This window comes from Molossus molossus, unplaced genomic scaffold, assembly GCF_014108415.1.
Source record: "Molossus molossus isolate mMolMol1 unplaced genomic scaffold, mMolMol1.p scaffold_m16_p_7, whole genome shotgun sequence".
Classification (NCBI taxonomy): domain Eukaryota; kingdom Metazoa; phylum Chordata; class Mammalia; order Chiroptera; family Molossidae; genus Molossus; species Molossus molossus.
This window is the reverse complement of record NW_023425401.1, coordinates 102,020,684-102,043,517: the sequence shown is the minus strand read 5'-3', so window position 1 is coordinate 102,043,517 and position 22,834 is coordinate 102,020,684. Positions and strand designations below refer to the sequence as shown.

At 45.4% G+C, this 22,834-nt stretch overlaps 1 protein-coding gene across 1 annotated transcript in view; it reads left to right on the top strand.

Annotated features, from left to right (window-relative positions):
* DENND2A (DENN domain containing 2A) overlaps positions 1–22,834 on the top strand; it is a 111,971-nt gene that overhangs the window by 42,033 nt on the left and 47,104 nt on the right. The window contains exons 4-6 of the mRNA XM_036247319.1: positions 13,028–13,155; positions 16,163–16,284; positions 21,136–21,336. Coding sequence (XP_036103212.1) covers positions 13,028–13,155; positions 16,163–16,284; positions 21,136–21,336 — 451 coding nt within the window. The remainder of the gene's footprint in view (positions 1–13,027; positions 13,156–16,162; positions 16,285–21,135; positions 21,337–22,834) is intronic.

Genomic DNA, 22,834 nt, shown 5'->3' with positions numbered 1-22,834 from the left:
ATATATTTTAATATCTAGTAGAGTTTACAGAAATTTCTTATTGTTGCTAATAGTCAGTCAGTTGGTTCTCTTGGACATCCTACATATACTGTCATATCATATGAAAAAATGGGTCATTTGGTCTACTTTTTAACAATTATAAACCTCTTATTTATTTTCTTATTCTCCTTTTTCAAAAATGCCTTGGCTATTCTTACATGTATTTTTCTAAATGTCTTATATATCACTATCAAATTTCACAAAAAATGTTTATTTTTATTTTATTTTTTAATTTAAAAATGTTAAATTACAGCTGACATACAGTATTATATTAGTTTCTGGTAGACAGCATAATGATTAGACAATTATATAACTTACGAAGTGATCACCCTGATAGTCTAATACCCATCTGACAATTATGTTAGTTTTTAATTGAGATTCTTGTATTTGCCAAGTTTATTTCTAAGTCTTTTATCTTCTTGTTGCCATTAGTTTTCATATTTAAGAAGATTTATTTTGTATATTACTCTTGTAAAAGACACCTTAAAGAAATATTTTATTGTTTCTAATAGTTTTTCAGTTGATTCTCTTGGGTTTTCTATGTGTATAATCATATTGTCTGCAAAGAACTATCATTTTACCTTGTTGTTTTTAATTTATACCTTTGAATTCTTTTTCTCACCAAACTGCCCTGGCTGATACTCTCAGGGCAGAATTAGGTAATAGTGCTGAGAGCGGCAGGCAGGGTTATCTCCCATCTCACCCCTAACCTGATGGTAATGTTTCTAGTATGCCACTCTTTTTTTTAATAGAGAAATCTCCTGATTTTGTTTGTTTGTTTGTTTGTGGTACGTGCCCCTAGCAGGAACCAAACCCGAGACTCTCCGGTCCGCAGGCTGACGCTCAACCGTTGAGCCAAACTGGCCAGGGCTAGTATTCCACTCTTAAGCACTCGTTTGAGATATGTTTTTATGTTATCAAGATAGTTAATTTATACTTCTTATATTACTAAGAGTCTTATAAATTAAGACTGAATGGTAGATTTTGTCAAATTACACTATAGCAACTTTATATAATCATATGGTTCTTCTCCTTTAACCTATTAATAGTGAATTTATATCCTAATATTAACCCATCCTTAGGTTTTGGGGATGAACCCCTATTTGGACTTGGTTTATTAGTTTTTTAATGTAGTACTAAATTCTATTTGCTAATATTTTAAGATTTTGTCTCAGTATTCCATAAATGGGACTGGCCTGTACTTGGTATTTATTGTACTATCTTTATCAGGCTTTGGTATCAGCAAGATCTATAGAAGAATTTAGAGAATTCCTTCTTTATGTTCTGAGAAAGTCTGAATCCATCTCCAATCCTACATCCTTTCCCAAACTAGTGCCAAGCCCAAGGCCCTAAATACCCTGGTGACGGCTCCTGTCCCCAGTGCCTCCTAACAGCAGCTGGTCCGCACCCTTTTCTGGGCTGCTTCTGCAAAGAGGCCCACGGTCCCAGGGCAGGTCGGTTCTGGGAAATGGGGTCTTTCATCTGTGTCATCACTGGGAAGACCGGTAACCTGGTGAACAGTTATTCCCATTATCTTTTCTCTCTTAGCTACCATCTGCTCTTTTCAGTCTTCCAGCGTTTTCTTTAAAACTAGCTAAAGTAACTTTGTTTCAGTCCAAAGATGAAATTTTTCTTGGCCAGTTTGAATATGGTTGCATCAGCTGTGTTTTAAGAATTTTGGCTTTGGATTTTTCATTTTGTTTAAAATAGTACAATGGGGGTGATTAGGGCAAGATGTTCACTTTCTGTTCTTAAAAAATGAAGTGTGCTCTTTATTGTGGTGCTATCTCTAAAAAAAAAAAGGGAAGAAGAAAAGAAAAGGTTCAACTCTGAATTTGGCAGACTCACAGCCCTTTCTGAGGCGAGAAAGCCAAGCCAAGGTTGAAGAAAGAAATGATTAAGGATTTTGAGGTTACGAAGGTTTAGAATTACACGGCTAGGCTGTGTGCGTTAGAGAGCGTCTTCGGCTTATTTTCATAGGCCGATTAATCTGCCTCAGTAAGAGCCAAACCAGTGAATTCAGATACTCAGTTTGAGAAAATGTGGGGTTTTTTTTCTTTCCCTCTTCTTATTTTTCCCTTCCCTTTTTCCTCTGTCCTCTTTTCTCTCTTCTTCCTCCTCCTCTCCTTCCCTTCTTTCTCCCCTTTCTTGTCTCTTCTTTCTCCATTTCTCTAAAGCCCAGGAAATCAAGTGCAAGGACTTACGCCCTCAGCCCTGAAGTGGAGAATGAGAAACCCTCAAACGTCAGGAAATTCCAAAGATAAGGTTCCTGCAGCGGCATTAACTTGGTTATGTATGTTTTATGGCGTACATTCAATAATTTTGGCAGGAATGTCTGAAGACTGACGTTCAACAAGAAAAGTTATTATTCTTCAAGTATAAGCAGTATCCCGAGTTCACATGTATCTGTTTACCCCAAAGGTTCTAACGTGAATTCAGATTTTTTATTTTAGTTTAATCTCATCATGTGACAGGGTTTTTAGATCATTATCCAACCAAAGAGCTACATTGACCAAAATTGCAACTTTTCAACTGATTTTCTTGGCATTATATAGATTCAGCCTTTCCTTGGGACTTTAGCATAAGACGTTCAGAACCTTTGGAGGACATGAGACCTCAGTCACTTTATGACTGCCAGCTCCACTGTGCTGTTGTCGAGTCCTTGGCTCTCCCTGGCTGGCAGCAGCCCTCGGCTATGATTGGCTTAGCGGTTCGAGTCCACTTACCAGCCACACTGTGGTCTGTCCCTGTCGTTCTGAGTCTGTACTAGTCAACATGACACCCATGAGGTAAACTGAATGTTTAAAAGCTTCCAAGGGGCAAATTGTTTGATTAATTTGGGATTTAGGCCAAAGATCACTTTGAAAGTATCTGAGAAGCTTGATTTTGTAAATGCGGTTATTTTGACAGTAGTTGCGTTGGAAAACCGTGATGGGAGCAGAGAGAGCGGTTGCTATTCTGCCTTAGAAGAGTGGTTGTCATGCCTTAGTTCTCATCAGGAGGTGGAAACGGTTGGATTTTAGACACAACGGTGGATAGAGAGAGTTTTCTTCTGACATTTCTATTTTGGATTCAGGATAGAGAAAAGCAGAAACCAAATGTGGGTAGTTGTAGTCCTCACAACTACATGCCCAGTAACAGAGCAAGCCAAGAGTTGCCTGCTCTGAATAGCAGGTGGTATGGAACCCTCCCGCAGGCCTGCAGCGGGCTGTGGGGAAGATGCCCGGGCAGGCAAGAAGAGAGTCTGACAGCTGGAGGTGGACGAGGGAATCAGTATGGCATCCCTGGTTCTCGCCGATTATGTCATGGTGTTTTAAGAGGTGGCTGGGTCCCTGGCTACTAAAGCTCATTTAACCCCCAGCTGAAAATAATTCTGGAGAAAATGTTTTCAAAGCAATTGATTAAAAATTATCTCTAGGAATACTTAGTTGCTTTATCTGTTTATGCCAAAATAGGTATAAATTATAAGCAGTAAACGTAACTGTTAAAACCAGCTTTTAAAATAGCATTCAGCCCTGGCCAGTGTGGCTCCATGGTTAGAGTGTCAGCCTGTGCACCAAAGGGTGGTGGGTTTGACTCCCAGTCAAGGCCACATACCTGGGTTACAGGTTTGATCCCCGGCCCTGGTTGGGGCATGTGTGGGAAGCAACCAGTAGATGTGTCTCTCTCACATCTTACAGACTATGGTAATAGTTAGAAGTGAACAACTAGCTGTGTAACCGCAGTGCTATGGGACCACGCAGGAGGGGTATTCAGCCTGTCATGGAAATGGCCAGCTTGGAGGGGAAGTGACGCTCAGACCGAGGCCCAAGGTTCCCAGGGAAGGGAGACTGTGGGAGATGGGGGTTTAACTTGAGTGAACAAGCAGGTCCTGGGGCAAGAAAGACTTCATTCAGCCCACTGGAGGACCTGAACTGTGCTGTGTGGCCAGAGGGGTCAGGAGGGATGTGACCCTAGAGGTAATCTGGAGCCAACCTCCAGAAGAGCCCTGTAGACCAAGCAAGGGCTTGGACCTGTTACCTACGAGAAATAGGAAGCATTTGACAAGTTTGTTTTTTTTAATCCTCACCTGAGGACATTTTTGCATTTATCTTCAAATGGAGCGGGACGGAGAGAGGAAGGAAGAGGGAGAGAAACATTGATGTGAGAAAGACACATCAACTGGTCACCACCCACAAAACCCCAACCAGGGCCAGGGACAGACTACAACCGAGGTACGTGCCCTTAGCAGGAACCGAACCCGGGACTCTCTGGTCCGCAGGCCGACGCTCTAACTGCTGAGCCAAACAGGCCAGGGCATATTTGACAAGTTTTGAGAGGGGGAGAGACATGATTTGATTTGCATTTTTAAGAGCTTACCCTGGCCCTGGCTGGTTTGGCTCAGCGGTTAGAGCACCAGCCCATGGACCAGAGAGTCCCTGGTTCAGTTCCCGCTAAGGGCACGTACCTTGGTTGCAGTTTGTTCCCTGGCCCCGGTTGGGGTCATGTGGGTGGCAACCACTCGATTTGTCTTTCTCACACTGATGTTTCTCTCTCTTCCTCCCTCTCTATCTGAACATAAATACAAAAATGTTGAGGATAAAAAAAAAAGAAATGAATAAAATAAAGGCTGGGAGTTTAGGGGAAGTCTTAGGGAAGGATCTTAATAGATTCATCAGTTTCATGTTGATGTACAAAAAAAAAGTCTGGCCTGTGTGGCTCAGTGGTTGAGTGTCAACCCATGCACCAAAGGTTGCCGGTTCAATTCCCGGTCAGGACACATGCCCAGGTTGTGGGCCCGATCCCCAGTGGGGGCCATGCAGGAGGCGGCCCATCGATGTTCTCTCATCGATGTTTCTGTCTCTCTCCCTCTCCCTTCCTGTTTCTATAAAATCAATAGAAAGGAAAAAAAATTTTTTAAAAAGAGCTCACCCTGCAGCTGCATGGAGACTGGAAAGGGTGGCAGTTGAGGGGGTGGGAGGAAGAGCAAGGGGGTACTGGGGTTACCCTAGGTGTAGCTGCAGTGGGGACTGAGAGAAGTGGCGGGCTCCAGGAGTCCTTTGCAGGTAGAACTCTTGTGAACGGGTTAGAAGCAGGCAGTAGGAGACCGGGAGATGTGGACAGGACTTCCAGGTTTAAGGCATAAACATTTGGATGGATGGTGACAGCCTTTGCTGACATGGCCTTTCCTGGAGGAGGCTCTGGTCCTTCTTTTTAAAAAAATACGTATGTATGTATGTATGTATTTATATTTTAGTTTTTATCCTCACCCAAGGACATTTTTGCATTTATCTTCAGATAGAGCAGGAGGGAGAGAGGGAGGAAGAGAGACAGAGAAACATCGATGTGCGAGAGACATATCTACTGTTTGCCACCCACAGGACGCCAACCAGGGCGGGGACAAACTGCAACCGAGGTATATGCCCTTGGCGGGAACCGAACCCGGGACTCTCTGGTCCACAGGCCAACGCTCTAACCTCTGAATCAAACTGGCCAGGGCGAGGCTCTGGTCCTTGTTGGAGCCCTGGGAGTAAGAGTATGAGTTCAACTCTGGATCTGTTACTTTTGAGATTGAGATCCTGTGCGTCATCCAAATGGAGATGTGGGATGAGGTCTTACATTAGTATTTCATTGACAAAAGTATGGGAAAGTCACAAATAACATTCAAAACACAGTCGTCCCTCGTTTATCACGATTAATCCATTCCAGACTCTAGTGGTTGCACCTGGCGTTGAAGGATTCCTGGGGTGCTCGAATACATAGGCCTACAGTCCATACGTACAGTAATTTTTATTTAATTATTTTATTTTATTTTATTTTATTTTATTTTATTTTATTTTATTTATTAATCCTCACCCAAGGACATTTTTCCATTTTTTCTTCAGATAGAGTGGCAGGGAGAGAGAGAGAGAGAAACATCGATGTGAAAGGGACACATCGAGTGGCTGCCACCCGCACGACCAACCAGGGCCGGGGACAAACCGCAACTGAGGTACGTGCCCTCAGCAGGAACCGAACCCGGGTCTCTCCGGACCGCAGGCCGATGCTCTAACCGCTGAGCCAAAGTGGCCAGGGCAGTAATTTTCATTTTAATTGTAATACAGGAGTGTATAATTGATTCAGACAACCGAGCACACGCTGTATCATTTCCACTGTCTCGATCAACTTTTTAATGAATACATTTGAACAAACTGCGATAGAGTGAAGCCGTGAAAGTCGAAGCACGAAGTGGCGAGGGACGGCTGTACTACTTGAAATCACAGTATTTGACACTGGTTGTTGAAGTTTAGATATTACATAACCCACTTCAGCAAATTTAAGTGGACTGATCAGATCATTTCAGCATTTCTAAAACTAAGGAGGACCCAAAGCATGTGATCGTTTGAGGGCCCGGGAAGCAAGGGGGTTGTACCCTTCCCAGGCTGTGAGCCCCTGGAAGGCAGGGACTTCCTGACTTTGCATCACCAGCTGGGAGCTCATCGCAACCCTCAGAAGGTGTTTGTTAAGCATGTGGGCTGGATGTGGAAGGAATGTGGAAATATTTAAACAAGGGTGAAGCCAGTTGAGATGTGGTTATCATTAGCCTTTGAAAATATCCTTTCTCTCAAAGTTAATATGTAAGTAAAGCATTAAAACCGTTCTTTCAAGTTAAAAAAATATTTTTATAGAAAAGACTTAGCTAAGTGGTTGGATGATTTGTTTAATCAGATTTTTCTTCATTGGGGAGCCTACTCACCCACCTGAGCCTCAGAACCAGAGAACCCCCAGCCCTTGGAGGCATTTATGCAGATTACAGAAATAGTGCCTGGGAGGAGCTGTGTGAAGTCATTGCTTGCAAAAATGTTACCAACACATGATGATGAGAAATCAGACTTTGTCATTGGAACTTTCTTTCCCACTGGCTCTAGAAACTGGGCTTGTAAAGATTTCTGGTTTCTCCCTGAGTTTTGTATGTCCTGTGGCTTTGTGTTTATTTAAATTTGTCTTTCATGCTTCCTGCATAGGAATTAATCACCTGAAAGGCAACTTTTTTTTTTTTATCCTCACCCAAGGACATTTTTTTTTGTTTTTTGTTCAGATATAGTGGGAGGGAGAGAGAGGAAGAGAGAGAAAGAGAAACATCGACGTGAAAGGGACACATCGAGTGGTTGCCACCTGCACAACCCAACCAGGGCTGGGGACAAACTGCAACTGAGGTACATGCCCTTAGCGGGAACCGAACCTGGGTCTCTCCGGACCACAGGCCGACGCTCTTAACCACTGAGCCAAACTGGCCAGAGCTGAAAAGCAACATTTTAATACAGAAATGGAGAAATCTTGTGCTGAATTCTTTTGCAAATTAAATGAGAGTTTTGCAATGTGAGTTAGCATCTTCTAATCAGTTTTTTGTTAAGGAAGTTTATCATTTTAAAAGTTGCATTTTTCTAATGCTATTTAGACTGGCAGTATCTTTTATGTGTTGGGGAGCAAAGGCAAAGTATAGCTAAACTCTTACATTAGCATCCTATTCTTGGAACTAAGGAAGCTTTGTAAAAAAAAATATTCAAACTCTGGCTTGAAATCCCAGGGTATCTGACAGCGGCCATTTGGATACAGGCTAATCTCATCCCAGTAAACCCCAACAGATAATCCAGGTTGTGTTACATGTGCCCTAAGTAAGTGAGCCTTCCACTGGGACTTGGAGAGCCAAGAGCATGCACACATCTGTTTTGTTAGGACATGTATTATTATTATTAAACATTTGAATTATTCAGATATTATTCCATAGGTACTTTATAATAATTTTTCATTTTAAAATTTGACCTGTACAAATATTGCTTCATAGCTACTTCAAATGAGATTTAAAAAAAAAAAAAAAAAAAACAATTATAGAGCTCTCTTTATGGCAAAGGAAGGCATAGCTGCAGCAGCCCCTTTCTGAAATCAAAGAAAAGACCAAGCTTAGCCAGGGTCGCGCTCAAATTCCAGACAGTCAGGGCTTTCCCTGGAAGGGGCAGCCCTCTGCCCCCTGCTGTCCCGAGTGGGGCCTCCTGACATTGTGGCAGAAACTGCCCCGCTCCCAGGAAGCAACTATTGCCTGTTTTCTCTTTTTTCCCGCCAAGGTTCATAGCTTCTCTCCATAGCGTAATGTAGTTACATTAGGAAGGAAATAGAGAGCCTGCTGGGTAATTCGCAGTAATATGTAATACGATTTTGTATGGAAGATTAGTTCAAGTCCATAACTTCAGACTCCGGAGCAGCCTGTTTAATTCGTGGACTGACTGCAGCTTTTCTCACGTTGCCTTGAACTTGCTCGCTCTGCTCAGCTCTCACGCTGTCAGGAGCACGAGTCTCCAGCCAGACCGCCCTGTGCACCGCGTTCTCCCAGTGTGACCTTAGCAACTTATCTAACCTCCCATGCCTCTGTTTTCTCATGAATAACATGTACACAATAATAGTAATTCTTCACAAGGTTGGCGCGAAGTCTGCGGATTCAGGTAAAGCGCTTAGTTGGTACTCAGTGTTGTTGAATGAATGAGCTGTGGTCTCATTGAGCAGTTTGCCTCTTTTCTAGCAGATCTAAGTAGTGGGCATCCTGAGGCCCCGGGCTAACATAATCTGATGAGCTCACCAGGGGAAACCCAAGAGTTGTGGCCTCACTCTGCTCTGGCCACAGACCACCACCCCTCCATCTCCAATCAGATGCCTGATGAATGCCCGCCTGGGCTAATGGCGACCCAGATGCCTAGGACTTGTCAGGGTGGGTTCACAGCACAGCCCATTCCCACTCTAGAGAAAGGAGCCCAGACCTGATTCCCCCTCTACCACCGTCACCACCAGACCCCATCTACCAGAGTTCTGGAGCTCAGTCCTTCCTGTCCTGGCTGGACACCTCAAGGGGAGGGAGAAGGGGCTCGTGGATTGGTAGCCATGAGCTTCTGTTAGTAAGTCAGGACCTCAGGGCATGGATGATAGTTTTAGCCTCATGGCCTGACTTAAAACCATAGACACGTAGCATGGAAGATTCCGCCTGGCCCTTCTCTCTGTTCCTGCCCTAAGTGCCAAGTTCAGGTTCATAAAGGATGGGGATGGGGGATGGGTGCACTCTATGTAAACAGCAGTGGAAAAAATATCCTTGGGTGAGGATTAACAACAACAAAAAATGTATCCTGTCAAATTACTTAAAAAGTTTTTTCCTGCCCTGGCCGGTTTGGTTCAGCAGTTAGAGCATCGGCCTGCCGCCCTGAGAGACCCGGGTTCGGTTCCCGCTAAGGGCGCGTACCTCGGTTGCAGTTTGTCCCTGGCCCTGGTCGGTTGTGCGGGTGGCAGCCACTCGATATGTTCCTTTCACATCGATGTTTCTCTCTCTCTCTCCCTCCCACTCTACCTGAACAAAAAATGGAAAAATGTCCTCAGGTGAGGATAAAAAAAAAAAAAATTTTTTTCTGCCCTGGCCGGTTTGGCTCAGCGGTTAGAGCGTCGGCCTGCGGTCCAGAGAGACCCGGATTCAGTTCCCGCTAAGGGCACGTGCCTCGGTTACAGTTTGTCCCCGGCCCTGGTTGGTCATGCGGGTGGCAGCCACTCAATGTGTCCTTTTCACATCGATGTTTCTCTCTATCCCCCCCGCCCCCACTCTATCTAAACAAAAAATGGAAAAATGTCCTCGGGTGAGGATAAAAAAAAAAAGTTTTTTCCTGCCCTGCCGGTGTGCTCACTGGTTAAACATCAACCCATGCACCAAGAGGTCGCTGGTTCAGTTCCTGGTCAGGGCACAGGCCCAAGGTTGTGGGCCTGGTCCCCAGTGAGGGGCGTGCAGGAGGCAGCCAGTTGATGCTCTCTCTCATCGATGTTTCTATCTCTTTCTCCCTCTCCCTTTCTCTCTCTCTAAAATCAAAAAAGAAAAAACATTACTTAAAAAGTTTTTAAATGTTTACTCTCAGCTTCTGTGCTTGTCTCATCAAGGCCCCGTGCCAGCAGTTGACACAGCAGCCCCTGGCCATGGGTGGCACACTGCCTGTTGCCGCCTTACACTGCAGAAACTAAGAGGTGTCATGTAGAAAAAGGTCCGAGAGCCCTGGCCAGCGTGGCTCAGTGGGCTGGGCATCATCCTGTGCACCAGAAAGTTGCGGTTCAGTTCCTGGTTGGGACTTGCCCGGGCTGCAGGCTGGGTCCCTGGCAGGAGTGCTCAGGTGGCAGCTGATCGGTCCACCTTTGTTCCACTCTCACGTGGATACTTTTCTCCCTCTCTCTTTCTCTCCAAAAATCAATAAAAAATATTTTTTTGAAAAGGACCAAGAAAGTGGTTAGGTTTTACCAGAAACTCACTAGTGACTTTTAGGAGACAGTGTCAGAAACGGGATGTGGAGAGATGCCAGGTTGAGAGGGTAAAGGAAGGAAAAACCTGTGAACTGTGGTAAACTAACGCGTAGACGGTCAGAATAGTCTCCGCCCCTCCTCCACCCCACCTCCTCCCCTTTCCTCAGTTAGAAATGTTGGCAGGGAAGGTGAGAAATAGCAGAACTACCAGGGGCATTGCCTCAAATGAAAGTTTTTCAAGATAGAGGAAACCTGAGTATGTTTAAAGGAGAGGAAGAAACTAGTAAAGAGGAAAAGGTTGAAAATGCAAGAAATCCTCAAAGTTTGGAAAGCAGACAGTCGGCCTCTGCCCGGCTCTGCCATCTGGTTGCCCAGGGCTCTCCACTCATGGTCCCTGCAGGCCAGCCTTCTGAATGGCTGGCGTAGCCGCAGGCCCTTCACACGCCCTCCCTCTTCTTGGACTGCTGTTCCCTGACTGAGCTCTTCATCCTCCAGGTCTCAGCCTTAGGAGTGACTTTCCATTGGATGTGTCCCCAGCCTAAATTGAGCCTCCTGGATAGTCTCATTTGTAGCAACCTGTTCTTTTCTGTCATTGAACTTAGCACATTTTACTTTTATTTATTTATATTTTTGTTAGCCCTCACCTGAGGATAGTTTTCCATTGATTTTTAGATAGAGTAGAAGTGAGGGAGAGGGGGAGAGAGAGAAACATTGATGTAAGAGAGACACATCAATTGGTTGCTTCCCACATGACCTCAACCAGGGCTGGGGATCTAACCTGCACCCCAGGTACATGTCCTTGACTGAGCATTGAACCTGAGACCCTTCAGTCCATGGGCTGATGCTCTAACCGCTGAGCCAAACTGGCCAGGGCAAACTTAGTACATTTTATAATTCTGTTTCTGCGTGAGCTGGCTGAATGTCATTCCTCCCTAGAATATAAGCTCCTTGAGGCAGGGTTTTATCACTCCTTACTCATCACACCCTAAGCACAGTGCCTTCCACACAGGAAATGTTCGATGGAAAACGTTTGCTGCATAAATAGTGAATATCATCACTATAGTAATAGTAATAGCTACCATTTGTTGAGTGCTGGTTAGGTGCTAAGGACTTTGCAAACATTTTTCTTTCTATGCTTTGAACAATCCTATGAGGTGGTGACTGTTTTGCAAATCAGGACACTAAGTTTCAGCCCAGTGAAGTGGTTCCTCCAAGGTTAAAAGGCTTGTGAATGAGGGGTCCTGGCTCTGTATCTAGTGGGGTACCTTTCCCAGGGGCCAGAGAGAGATTGGGAGTGTGGGTGAAGAAACAAAGACACCGCCCTGGCTGGTTTGGCTCAGCGGTTGGAGCGTCGGCCTGCGGTCCAGAGAGACCCGGGTTCGGTTCCCGCTAAGGGCATGTACCTCGGTTGCAGTTTGTCCCCGGCCCTGGTTGGTCGTGCGGGTGGCAGCCACTCGATGTGTCCCTTCACATCGATGTTTCTCTCTCTCTCTCTTCCTCTCTCTCCCTCCCGCTCTATCTGAACAAAAAATGGAAAAGTGTCCTCGGGTGAGGATAAAAAAAACAAAGACACCGTACACTTCTAAGTAGTCAGCTACAGTTTACCACCCAGCATGTGTAGAAGATGTGCTGGACACGTGACCACGACGGGAGAAGGGCCGTGCTTCCTGAGGCCCGGGGGTGGGGAGCTGTGACCCATCCGAGGAGGGGAGAAGGGCCGGCACCAAGGCCGCCGGGATGTTCTTCTAGTGTGGGGGACTGCGTGTTCACCTAAGTCCTGCTCAAGGAGGGCCCAGGGGTGTTCAGCAGGTATTCCTGACAAATCTGCTTGGGGTGGAAGGTGAGCCTCTGGAGCCTGAGCGGGCAGGACTGTTCTCTTCCGTCGGAGGGAGACAGTTCTGGCTTACTTTAGAGAAGGACGAGGAGGGAGAGGAGAGGAGGAGGTGTAGTGAACCTGTGAGGTTGCCGATATTTTGTATGTTTCACAATATGACCCCAAAAATGTTCAATAGAGTTACAAAAATCATAGAAACTCAAGGTGAGTGGCTGTGTGCGTTTTTGTGTGTTGAGAGTAAGATTCTGATCAACACCATCAGAACAAGGACCGCCCACGTGGGTGTCGGGAGGGTGGTAGAAAGCCATGGAGTGAGCCAGGCACAGACAGAGACCCGGCCACATTTGCACAGATCTCTGAAGGGAGGGTGGAGTGTCTCGTGGCCTCTGGGTTTCATTCTGATAATAACCCCTTTGGTGGGGGGTGCCCAGGCCTCTGGCCCACTCTTAATTGGCCATCACTGCTCCTTCCTGATTGTTAGTGTGTGTACCCTGCACACTGCAGAGCAGTGGAAAGGCCTGGGGAAGTGAGAGTGGAGAGCAGCCAGGAGCCATCCTTAGTCCTGAGATAGCAGCCGTGTAGTCCACTTCCTTCTCTTTGTTTCTCTGTGATGTTTGCTTACAAAGCTGGGGCTGTGTTTTATATACACACTTTGCTATCTTTACTTGGCATAGTAGTATAAACATTCTTTCAAGTCAAAGCCATATCTCATATTTGAGGATTTTCATACCTTCTTACAAAAACCAGAGTTGATTTCAGTAATAGGACTTTTTGCAAGAAAAAGAATATTTTTTTAATGTGTCTTCTCTGAAGCAACCTAATTTAATTCAAGTTCTTGGTGTTTTGTTGTTGTTTTTCCTCCCATTTGATACAACCCAGAAAGTCCTATGAGTTTGAAGATCTACTGCAGTCCTCCTCTGAGAACAGCAGGGTCGACTGGTACGCACAGACCAAGCTGGGGCTCACACGCACTTTATCAGAGGAGAACGTCTACGAGGACATTCTAGGTAAGAGGCCAAAACGTCTGCGTGTGGGTGTGCATCTGTCTCTGCGACAGGGAGGGAAGGAATGCAGCTGGGTGCTTGAAAGACCTGCACACTCACAACACTCTCTCGAAGACATACATGTGCTCGAATGAGAGAGCAGGGAGGTGAGCGAAAGCGCACCCCTCGATGGAATACGTGAGAGAACACGGGCCGGGTGGGGAGGAAGCGCTGTGGCAACCGGCCAAGGAGGCAGTGTGGTGCAGCATGGTTTGCACTGGAGACCTGGGGCCTCCGTGTCCATGACTGAGTCTTGTCTCTGCTACTGACTAGGTGCATGACATTGAGCTGGTGATTTAGCATCTCTGAGCTTCAGTTCTCTCATCTGCAAGCTAAGGATGGTGGTAGGCTACCTTACAGGGCTGTTTGAGGACTGGAGAAAGTGCTGTGTAAAACACCTGGCTTATGCCCTGGCCAGTTTGGCTCAGCGGTTAGAGCGTCAGCCTGTGGATCAGAGAGCCCCGGGTTCGGTTCCCATTAGGTGCATGTACTTTGTTGCAGTTTGTCCCCAGCCCCGGTTGGGGTCGTGTGGGTGGCAACCACTCTATGTGTCTCTCTCATGTCGATATTTGATGCTAAGCAAAGTAAGTCAGAAAACAACAAATAAGTGCTAGCAAGGATGTGGAGAAAAGGGAACCCTAGTACACTGCAGGTGGGAATACAGACTGATGCAACCAGAGTGGAAAACAGTATGAGGTTTCTTCAAACATTAAAAATGGATCTGGCCTGGCCAGTGTGGCTCAGTGGATTGAGCATCATCCCATGGACTGAGAGGTCCCAGTTTGATTCCTGATCAGAGCGCATGCCTGGGTTTCAGGCTCAATCCCCAGAAGCAGGTGTGCAGGAGGCAGCCAGTCAATGTTTCACTCTGACGTAGATGTTTCTATCTCTCTCTCCCTTCCTCTCTCTCTAAAAAAAAATCAATAAAAAAAACATATTTTTTTGCCCTGGTCGGTTTGGCTCAGCAGTTAGAGCGTCGGCCTGCGGTCCGGAGAGACCCGGGTTCGGTTCCCGCTAAGGGCACGTACTTCGGTTGCAGTTTGTCCCCGGCCCTGGTCGGTTGTGTGGGTGGCAGCCACTCGATGTGTTCCTTTCACGTCGATGTTTCTCTCTCTCTCTCTGTTCCTCTCTCTCCCTCCCTCTCTACCTGAACAAAAAATGGGAACGTGTCCTGGGGTGAGGATTTTTTTTTTTTTTTTTTTATCCTCACCCGAGGACATTTTTTCATTTATTGTTCAGGTAGAGTGGGAGGGAGAGAGAGAGAGAAACATCGACGTGAAAGGAACACATCGAGTGGCTGCCACCCACACAACCGACCAGGGCCGGGGACAAACTGCAGCCGAGGTACGCGCCCTTAGCGGGAACCGAACCCGGGTCTCTCAGGACCGCAGGCCGACGCTCTAACTGCTGAGCCAAACCAGCCAGGGCTCGGGTGGATTAAAAAAAAAAAAAAAAAATTTTTTTTAAATGGATCTGCCATTTAACCCAGTGATCCCATTTTTGGGACTATATCTTAGCGTCGGCCTGCGGTCCGGAGAGACCCGGGTTCGGTTCCCGCTAAGGGCACGTACTTCGGTTGCAGTTTGTCCCCGGCCCTGGTCGGTCGTGCGGGTGGCAGCCACTCGATGTGTCCCTTCACATCGATGTTTCTCTCTGTCTCTCCCTTCCTCTCTCCCTCCCACTCTATCTGTACAAAAAAAAAAAAAAAGAAAGAATGTATGTACCCCTATGTTTATAGCATCGTTATTTACAGTCTCTAAGATCTAGAAATAGCCCAAGTATCCATCAGTAGATGAGTGGATAAAAAGGCTGTGGTACATTTACACAATGAAATACTATGCAGCTATAAAAAAGAAAGATCTCTTGTCCTTTGAGACAACATGAAGGGACCTGGAGATCATTATGCTAAGTGAAATAAGCCAGTTAAAAAAAAACAAATGTCACATGATTTCACTTATATGTGGAATCTAATGAAGAAAATAGGTCCAGAGCCATGAATGCATGGAACAGAATATCAGGTCTCAGTGGCGGGGGCAGAGAGATTAACCAAAGAACATATATGCATATATGTATAACCCATGGACACAGACAATAGTGGGGGGAAGACCTGGGGTGCGGGGGTTGGGGAAGAAACAAACTAGTAAGAAAGAGAAACCCACATGTGTCCACATGTGTCCATATGTGAGATAGATACACACATGGATACATGCATGATGCATGTAGTGAATTCCAGAAAAAAACTCATGGTCGGTGGAAACATGGGCATAGACTTAGCTGAGCTTCATGACTTGCACCATGGACTGTTTGAATTACTGTGTCCAAGCTGCTGGAGGTGGATTTCTGCCAAAGTCGACTTCCCCAAATCCAAAGCGGGTTTGAGATCTGGACTTCCCTTAGCAGTGTATTTACCTGTCAGGGAAGTTCTCCATTACAAGGAACAGAAAACCCAGCTGAAACAACAAAGAGAGTTTGTTGGCTCATGAGACCAGAACTGGCTACTACTTCCTTGTTTCTTATCTGTTGAGTTAGCTCCATTCTCAGCAGGTTTCCCATGACTGCCATCTGCTCCCTGGAGGGAGAGTCTGTATCCTGCAAGTCCCAGCCAAAATCCTGAGGCTCCTCTGACTAGACCAGCTTAGGTCCCTTGTTCACCTTCAGAGCCCAGGAATGTCATGCTGTGACTGGCTTAGACTTGGGGTGTGAGCCCTTCCTGGCACTGCTCCCTGAGGCCAGGACTCGGAAACTGATTGGCTAAAGTCCTAAAACCAGGGTGGAATTAGTCTCACACGTGTCTAAGAATGGGAGATGGGGAGTTACTCCAGTGACAATCAGGGTCAGTTACCAAGAGGAAAGATGAATGGATAGCAAGACATCAGATATCGCCACAAGGAGAGGCTGGGAAATTGGGTAGATCCGATAAGGAAAACCTCCTCAATGTTCCCAGTTCCTGACCCATTGCTTTTGACTGCAGATCCGCCAGTGAAGGAAAACCCTTACGAGGACATTGAGTTACACGGTCGCTGCCTGGGAAAGAAGTGTGTCTTGAATTTTCCTGGTTCTCCTACCTCCTCCATTTCTGACACATCCACCAAGGTATGAGCCCCCAAGGGAGTGTTGGGGGGCGAGGGGTCCCCAGCACCATGGCTTGTGTAGCCTGAAACTCTGGGTTACACTGGAATGCCAGGCATCCCTCACTGCCAGGCTTTAGATGTGTACATACATCAACTGCCTGCCTCTGGTTCTCCTGGAACTCACTGCTCAGCACAGCTTCCTGAAGTGTCACTTTAGCTTCTGGTTTCAGAAACCTCCCCAACTGGGTAAATAAGGTAGTGTATAGCCATAGGGCCATTAAGAATAATGTCATAGCCCAGCCGGTGTGGCTCAGTGGTTGAGCATCAACCTGTGCACTAAGAGGTTGTCGGTTCGATTCCCGGTCAGGGCACATGCCAAGGTTGTGGGCCAGATCCCCAGTGGGGGGCATGCAGGAGGCAGCCAGTCGATGTTTTCTCTCATTGATATTTTTATATCTCCCTCTCCCTTCCTCTCTCTCTCTAACATCACTAAAGAAAAAAAATAAAAATAATAATGTCATAAACTCTAAACTCTAGAACTGAAAAGCATGGTTCAGAAACAGTGTTGTTATTGTATGCCACCATTGTGGGTTATTTTTAAATGAAAGAATATACATATATGTAATCTTGTATATGTTTGTGCATGTAGAAGAAGATCTCTAAGGATACATAAGGATGAGTAAATGGGTACCTCTGGGGAGTTGTTTGAGTATCTGGGGACCCGGAGGTCATGGTAGAAGACTGACATTTTTACAGAATATCCTTTTGAAGGTTTGGAATTATCTACATATAGATAATAGAACTATATTCATGTACATGATCATTTCAACCCATTGCCTGTAGGACTGAATTCGTATTCCTTACCATGGTATTAAATTTCCTTCATGCTGATCCCTAGGTGTCCATTGCTACCTACTTCCACACAGCTCCTCCATACAAAAGCTCCCCGCCACCGAGAGCCCACTGACTGCCCCTGATATAGTAGGCCCTGGGTCAGCAAACGCTTTTTCTAAAGGGCCGGAGAGTAAATATACAATCTCTGTTGGGACTACTCAGCGCTGCCATTGTAGTAGAAAGCAGCCATAGACAGTATGCAAACGAGTGAGTGTAGCTGTGTTTCAATAAAACTTAATGGAAACTGACATTCGAATTTTATATCATTTTCTCACATATATATTTAGCCATTTGAAAATGTAAAAACTGCCCAGCCAGCGTGGCTCAGTGATTGAGTGTCGACCCATGCACCGGGAGGTCATCAGTTCAATTCTAATTATGGCACATGCCCAGGTTGTGGGCCTGATCCCCAGTGGGAGGCATATAGGAGGCGGCCATTTGATGTTCTCTCTCATCGATGTTTCTATCTCTCTCTCTCCCTCTCCCTTCCTCTCTCTCTAAAATCAACAAAGAAAAAAAAAAAATGTAAAAACTGCCCTGGCCAGTTTGGCTAAGCAGATAGTGTCAGCCCTCAGACCGAAGAGTCTCGGTTAGAGTCCCAGTCAAGGGCACATACCTGGGTTGCAGGTTTGATCTCCAGCCCTAGTCATGGTCGTGTAGGAGGCAACCAACCAGTCGATGTGTTTTCCCATCGATGTTTTTCTCTTTCTCTTTCTTTCTCTCTCTCTCTCTTCCTTTTCCCCTTCCACTCTATTCAAGAATCAGTGGGAAAATATCCTTGGTGAGGATTAAAAACAACATCAAAATAATGTGAAAACTATTCTTAGCTCCCGACCTGTACAAAAACAGGTGGTGGACCAGATGGGGCCCACAGATGGTAATTTACCCACAGGATGACCCTGTGGGCTAGATCATCCCTACCTCTTTGCCCTTGGCTCTCGCCTGAACCTCCCTCTCCCCATCCTTTAAGGTCTGCTCAAGCACACCTCCTTTAGGAAGCTTCCAGGCCATCCCAGACCCTGAGGCCTCTTCTTGCCTGCAATACTCAGTGGCAAAAGCACTCATTTCACACCAAGTTGTAAACACTTCCTTATGACATCTCTTACCTTGATGATTTGGGTTCTGATTTAAATTATGTAATATAACCCAGCCAGTGTAGCTCAGTGGTTGAGCATTGACCCATGCACTAAGAGGTCACCGGTTCGATTCCCGGTCAAGGCACATGCCCAGGTTGTGGGCCCGATCCCCAGAGGGGGCATGCAGGAGGCGGCCAATCGATGTTCTCTCTTACATTGATGTTTCTCTCTCTCCCCCTCCCTTCCTCTCTAAAAAATCAATAAAAGCATATCCTTAGGTAAGGATTCAAAAAAATAAAAGATATAGCCCTGGCCGGTTTGGCTCAGCGGTTAGAGCGTCGGCCTGCGGTCCAGAGAGACCCGGGTTCGGTTCCCGCTAAGGGCACGTACTCGGTTGCAGTTTGTCCCCGGCCCTGGTCGGTCGTGCGGGTGGCAGCCACTCGATGTGTCCCTTTCACATCGATGTTTCTCTCTCTCTCTGTTCTTCTCCCTCCCTCCCACTCTACCTGAACAAAAAATGGAAAAATGTCCTCAGGTGAGGATAAAAAAAAAATAAAAAATAAAAAAAAATAAAAAAAAATAAAAGATATAGATATTCTAAGCAAGGATTAAATAATTCACAAAAGAAAAGATGAACAGATTTTCATATATAAAAATGTTATGTGAAAAATGCCACATAACCAAAATAAATATATAAATGAACCTCACAGAAAAAACAGACTTGCAGCCAAACTGATAAATAGTTAATACTATCTGATCTATATAGAGAGCTCATCCAAGTTAATAAGAAAAACACTGGGATCCCAAAAGATGAATAGTCAAAAGAATATGAATAATATACTAAAGAAAAATTCCATTTGTATATTAAAATATGAGAAAGTCAATGTCATAAAAGGAAGAAAGAGAAATAACTTATATTGAATGCCTGTTGTATATTAGGCCCTCTGCCAAGTGCCTTATCTCATCTAATTCATTATTTTGAAAAAGAATCTGCAACTATATTATAGTATCAAAAAGTGTGAGTTTTGGAAGTGCCTTTAGAAAACATGTAGTCAAAGTAGTTATTATATTAGTATTTCTTATTTTAGTGAATAGTTAATACATTCATAGGGTTCAAATTGTAAGGACCATGAAAGCTATACAGTGAAAAGTCTCCCTCTCACCTGGACCCTCTATTTCTCTCCCCCAGAGAGAGCATCCACTGTTAGTTTATTGTGTATCCTTCTAGAAATTATGCATATACCAACAGAGTAGCTCCTTACATACACACACACACACACACACACACACACGGATATTGCCATACTATACCAATTCTACACCTCGCTTTTTATGCTTAACAATATATACCTGAGAGAACCTTCTACACCAATACATTAAGATTTTTTACACCTGCATGATATTCTATTGTATGGATGTACAATTTATTTGACCAGCCTCTACTGATAGACATTTGTTGTTTCCGGTATTTTGTGTTTATACTTCATAGCACAGTACACAATATGCTTTGACAGTATAACTTTGCATGAGTACGAGCACAGAGCAGGGCAAATTCCTGCAGGCAGAATTGGTAGGTGAAAGGGTACATCCATTAGCAATTTTGTTAATACTGTTAGATTGCCCTCCAGAGTTGTACCAATTTCCAATCACCCCAGCCGTGTATGAAAGTAACTGTTTTCCCTTGCTTTTACCAGTACAGTGAGTTATAAAATTATTTACCTTTGCCAATCTTACCTTGAAAAATATTTCTTCAGTGGCATTTTAATTTTCTTTACTCTTATGAGTGAAGCTAAGAGTATTTTTTCTAATCCTCACCCAAGGATACTTTTTTCCATTCATCTTCAAATAAAGTAGGAGAAAGGAAGGGAGGGAGGGGAAGAGAGAGAGAGAGAGAGAAACATCTATGCGAGAGAGACACATCGGTTGGTTGCTTCCTGCATGACCCCAGCCAGGTACGTGCCCTTGACCAGAATTGAACCTGTGATTCTTTAGTCCAAGAGCCAATGCTGTACTGCTGAGCCAAACAGTCCAGGGCAAGAATATTTTATATATCTAGCGATCTGTGTTTTCTTTTCTACAAACTTTCCATTCTTTGGCCTGTTTTTCTTTTGAATTGTTAGTCGTCTTATTTATTTGTAATATGCATTAGAAAAATAAGCTCTATGACATACATAAAATTTTTTTTCAGTTTTTTGTTTGCCTTTTGATCTTAAAGCAACTCGATATCTCTCTACCTTTAGAGGTAGGACACTGAGGCCCAGAGACGTGACATTCCTTACATAGGAGGCACTTGCCCTGGCCGGTTTGGCTCAGCGGTTAGAGCGTCAGCCTGCGGTCCGGAGAGACCCGGGTTCAGTTCCCGCTAAGGGCATGTACCTCGGTTGCAGTTTGTCCCCAGCCCTGGTTGGTCGTGCGGGTAGCAGCCACTCGATGTGTCCCTTTCACATCGATGTTTCCCTCTCTCTCTCTTCCTCTCTCTCCCTCCTACTCTGTCTGTACAAAAAATGGAAAAATGTCCTCGGGTGAGGATAAAAAGAAAATTAGTTCTTACATAGGAGGCACTCAGCTTGCCAGTGGCAGGGTCAGAGTTAGGCTTAGGTCTTGTACTTCCATGTACACAGTGTGACTTGGATTGTCAGAAAGCCTCATCTGTAAAAGGACTGAGCCAGGTGAGTTCCCACCTGTCTAACAAGAGAGAGTGAATTAGATCTGCATTCATCATCATACCAATGCTTGGTAATTGGATTATAGGTGTTCATGAGCACTTACTAGCAGAGACAAATTCAACAGACCCTAGGAAACTAGACCCCTCCCCTTCTGGATCTCGTGGACTCTGGCACAACCAGTGGTCTCCCAGTTAATTCCTGTTGTGTTTATTCTTCATTTCTTCTTTCCCCTCACAGCAGTTATTGTCCAAACCTGCTTTTTTCCGGCAAAATTCAGAGAGGAGGAACTTCAAACTGCTGGACACTAGGAAGCTGAGTCGGGATGGAACTGGGTCCCCTTCCAAAATCAGCCCCCCCTCCACCCCCAGCAGCCCTGATGACACTTTCTTTAACCTTGGAGACCTGCCAAATGGCAGGAAGAAGAGAAAGATCCCCAAGGTAAGGCTTGCAACAAACTTTGTGTTCAGATATGCATACCCGGTCCCCGCAAAGGAAGGTTGCAGAGGAATCTGGGCGGAGGACACTCACCGGGCCCTCTTCTACCTGCTTCATCACAGGCCAGCGGGACAGTGGGGCCAGCAGGATGGGATGTCCGGGCCTTTGTCGTAATAGTTCTTGTGGCTCTGTAGCTTTCTACTTCACCACCGTCCTTCTCCCAGCAGAGACTTCTCTTCTCAACCCAGACAGTGTTTCCAATGCCCAGCCTCAAAAGGCCTCAAGGAGTAGAGCTCCATCCGCCATGCCTCTGTGTCAGACCATGTCAGCGCCCACTGCAGAGGCCCTGCGTGGAGCTTGTGCTGTGAGTGGCACTTACCTTTCCTGCCTCTTTTGGTCCAAAAGGTAAAACACACCCAGGGGCTTGGGTGTGCATCCTAATGTGTCCACTGTTGATTAAATTTCCTCCTGCTCAGTTTCAGCCCTGAAGGGCTGGTCACTCTTTAAATATAAATATATATATTTAATTGATTTTAAAGGGAGAGAGAGAAAAACAAACATTGATGAGAGAGAACATCTATCAGCTGCTTGCTGCATGCCCCCCACTGGGGATCAAGCCTGCAACCTGAGCATATGCCCTGACTGGGAATTAAACCGGACATGGACGACACTCAACCACTGAGCCACACTGAGCCACAGGCGTGCTGGTCACTCTTCATTGGCCATTTTGGTACCTATATCCTACAGAAACTTTTAGAGCAGTGATTCCTTTTTTTTTTTTTAATCTTCACCTGAGGATATGTTTTTATTGATTTTAGAGAAAAGAAGGGAGCCCTGGCCGGTTTGGCTCAGCGGTTAGAGCGTCGGCCTGCGGTCCAGAGAGACCCGGGTTCGGTTCCCGCTAAGGGCATGTACCTTGGTTGCAGTTTGTCCCCGGCCCTGGTTGGTCGTGCGGGTGGCAGCCACTCGATGTGTCCCTTTCACATCGATGTTTCTCTCTCTCTCTCTTCCTCTCTCTCCCTCCCACTCTGTACAAAAAATGGAAAAATGTCCTCGAGTGAGGATAAAAAAAAAAAAAAAGAGAAAAGAAGGGAGAGAGAGAGAAAAAACATTGATGTGAGAGAGACACATTGATTGGTTGCCTCCTGCATGACCCCGGTCAGGGCCCGGGATCGAACCTGCAACCCAGGTATGTACCCTGAACCAGAAATCAGACCCACGACCCTTCAGTCTATGGGTTGATGCTCTAACCACCTAGCAAAACTGGCTAGGGCTAGGGCATGACTCTTAATTTCAGAGTTCATGGATGGGCTTTAGGGATTCATAAAACCCGTAAAATTGTGTCAAACTGTGTGGATGAGTTTGAGGGATGGGGGAGGGGAGAGACTGTCTATAGTTTTCATCAGATTTCTCAAAATGACTTATTGACCTGAAAAAAAGTTAAGGGACATATTCACAAACTGGTTCCTCCTGACACAGTTTGGTTAATCAGTGTTTTGAG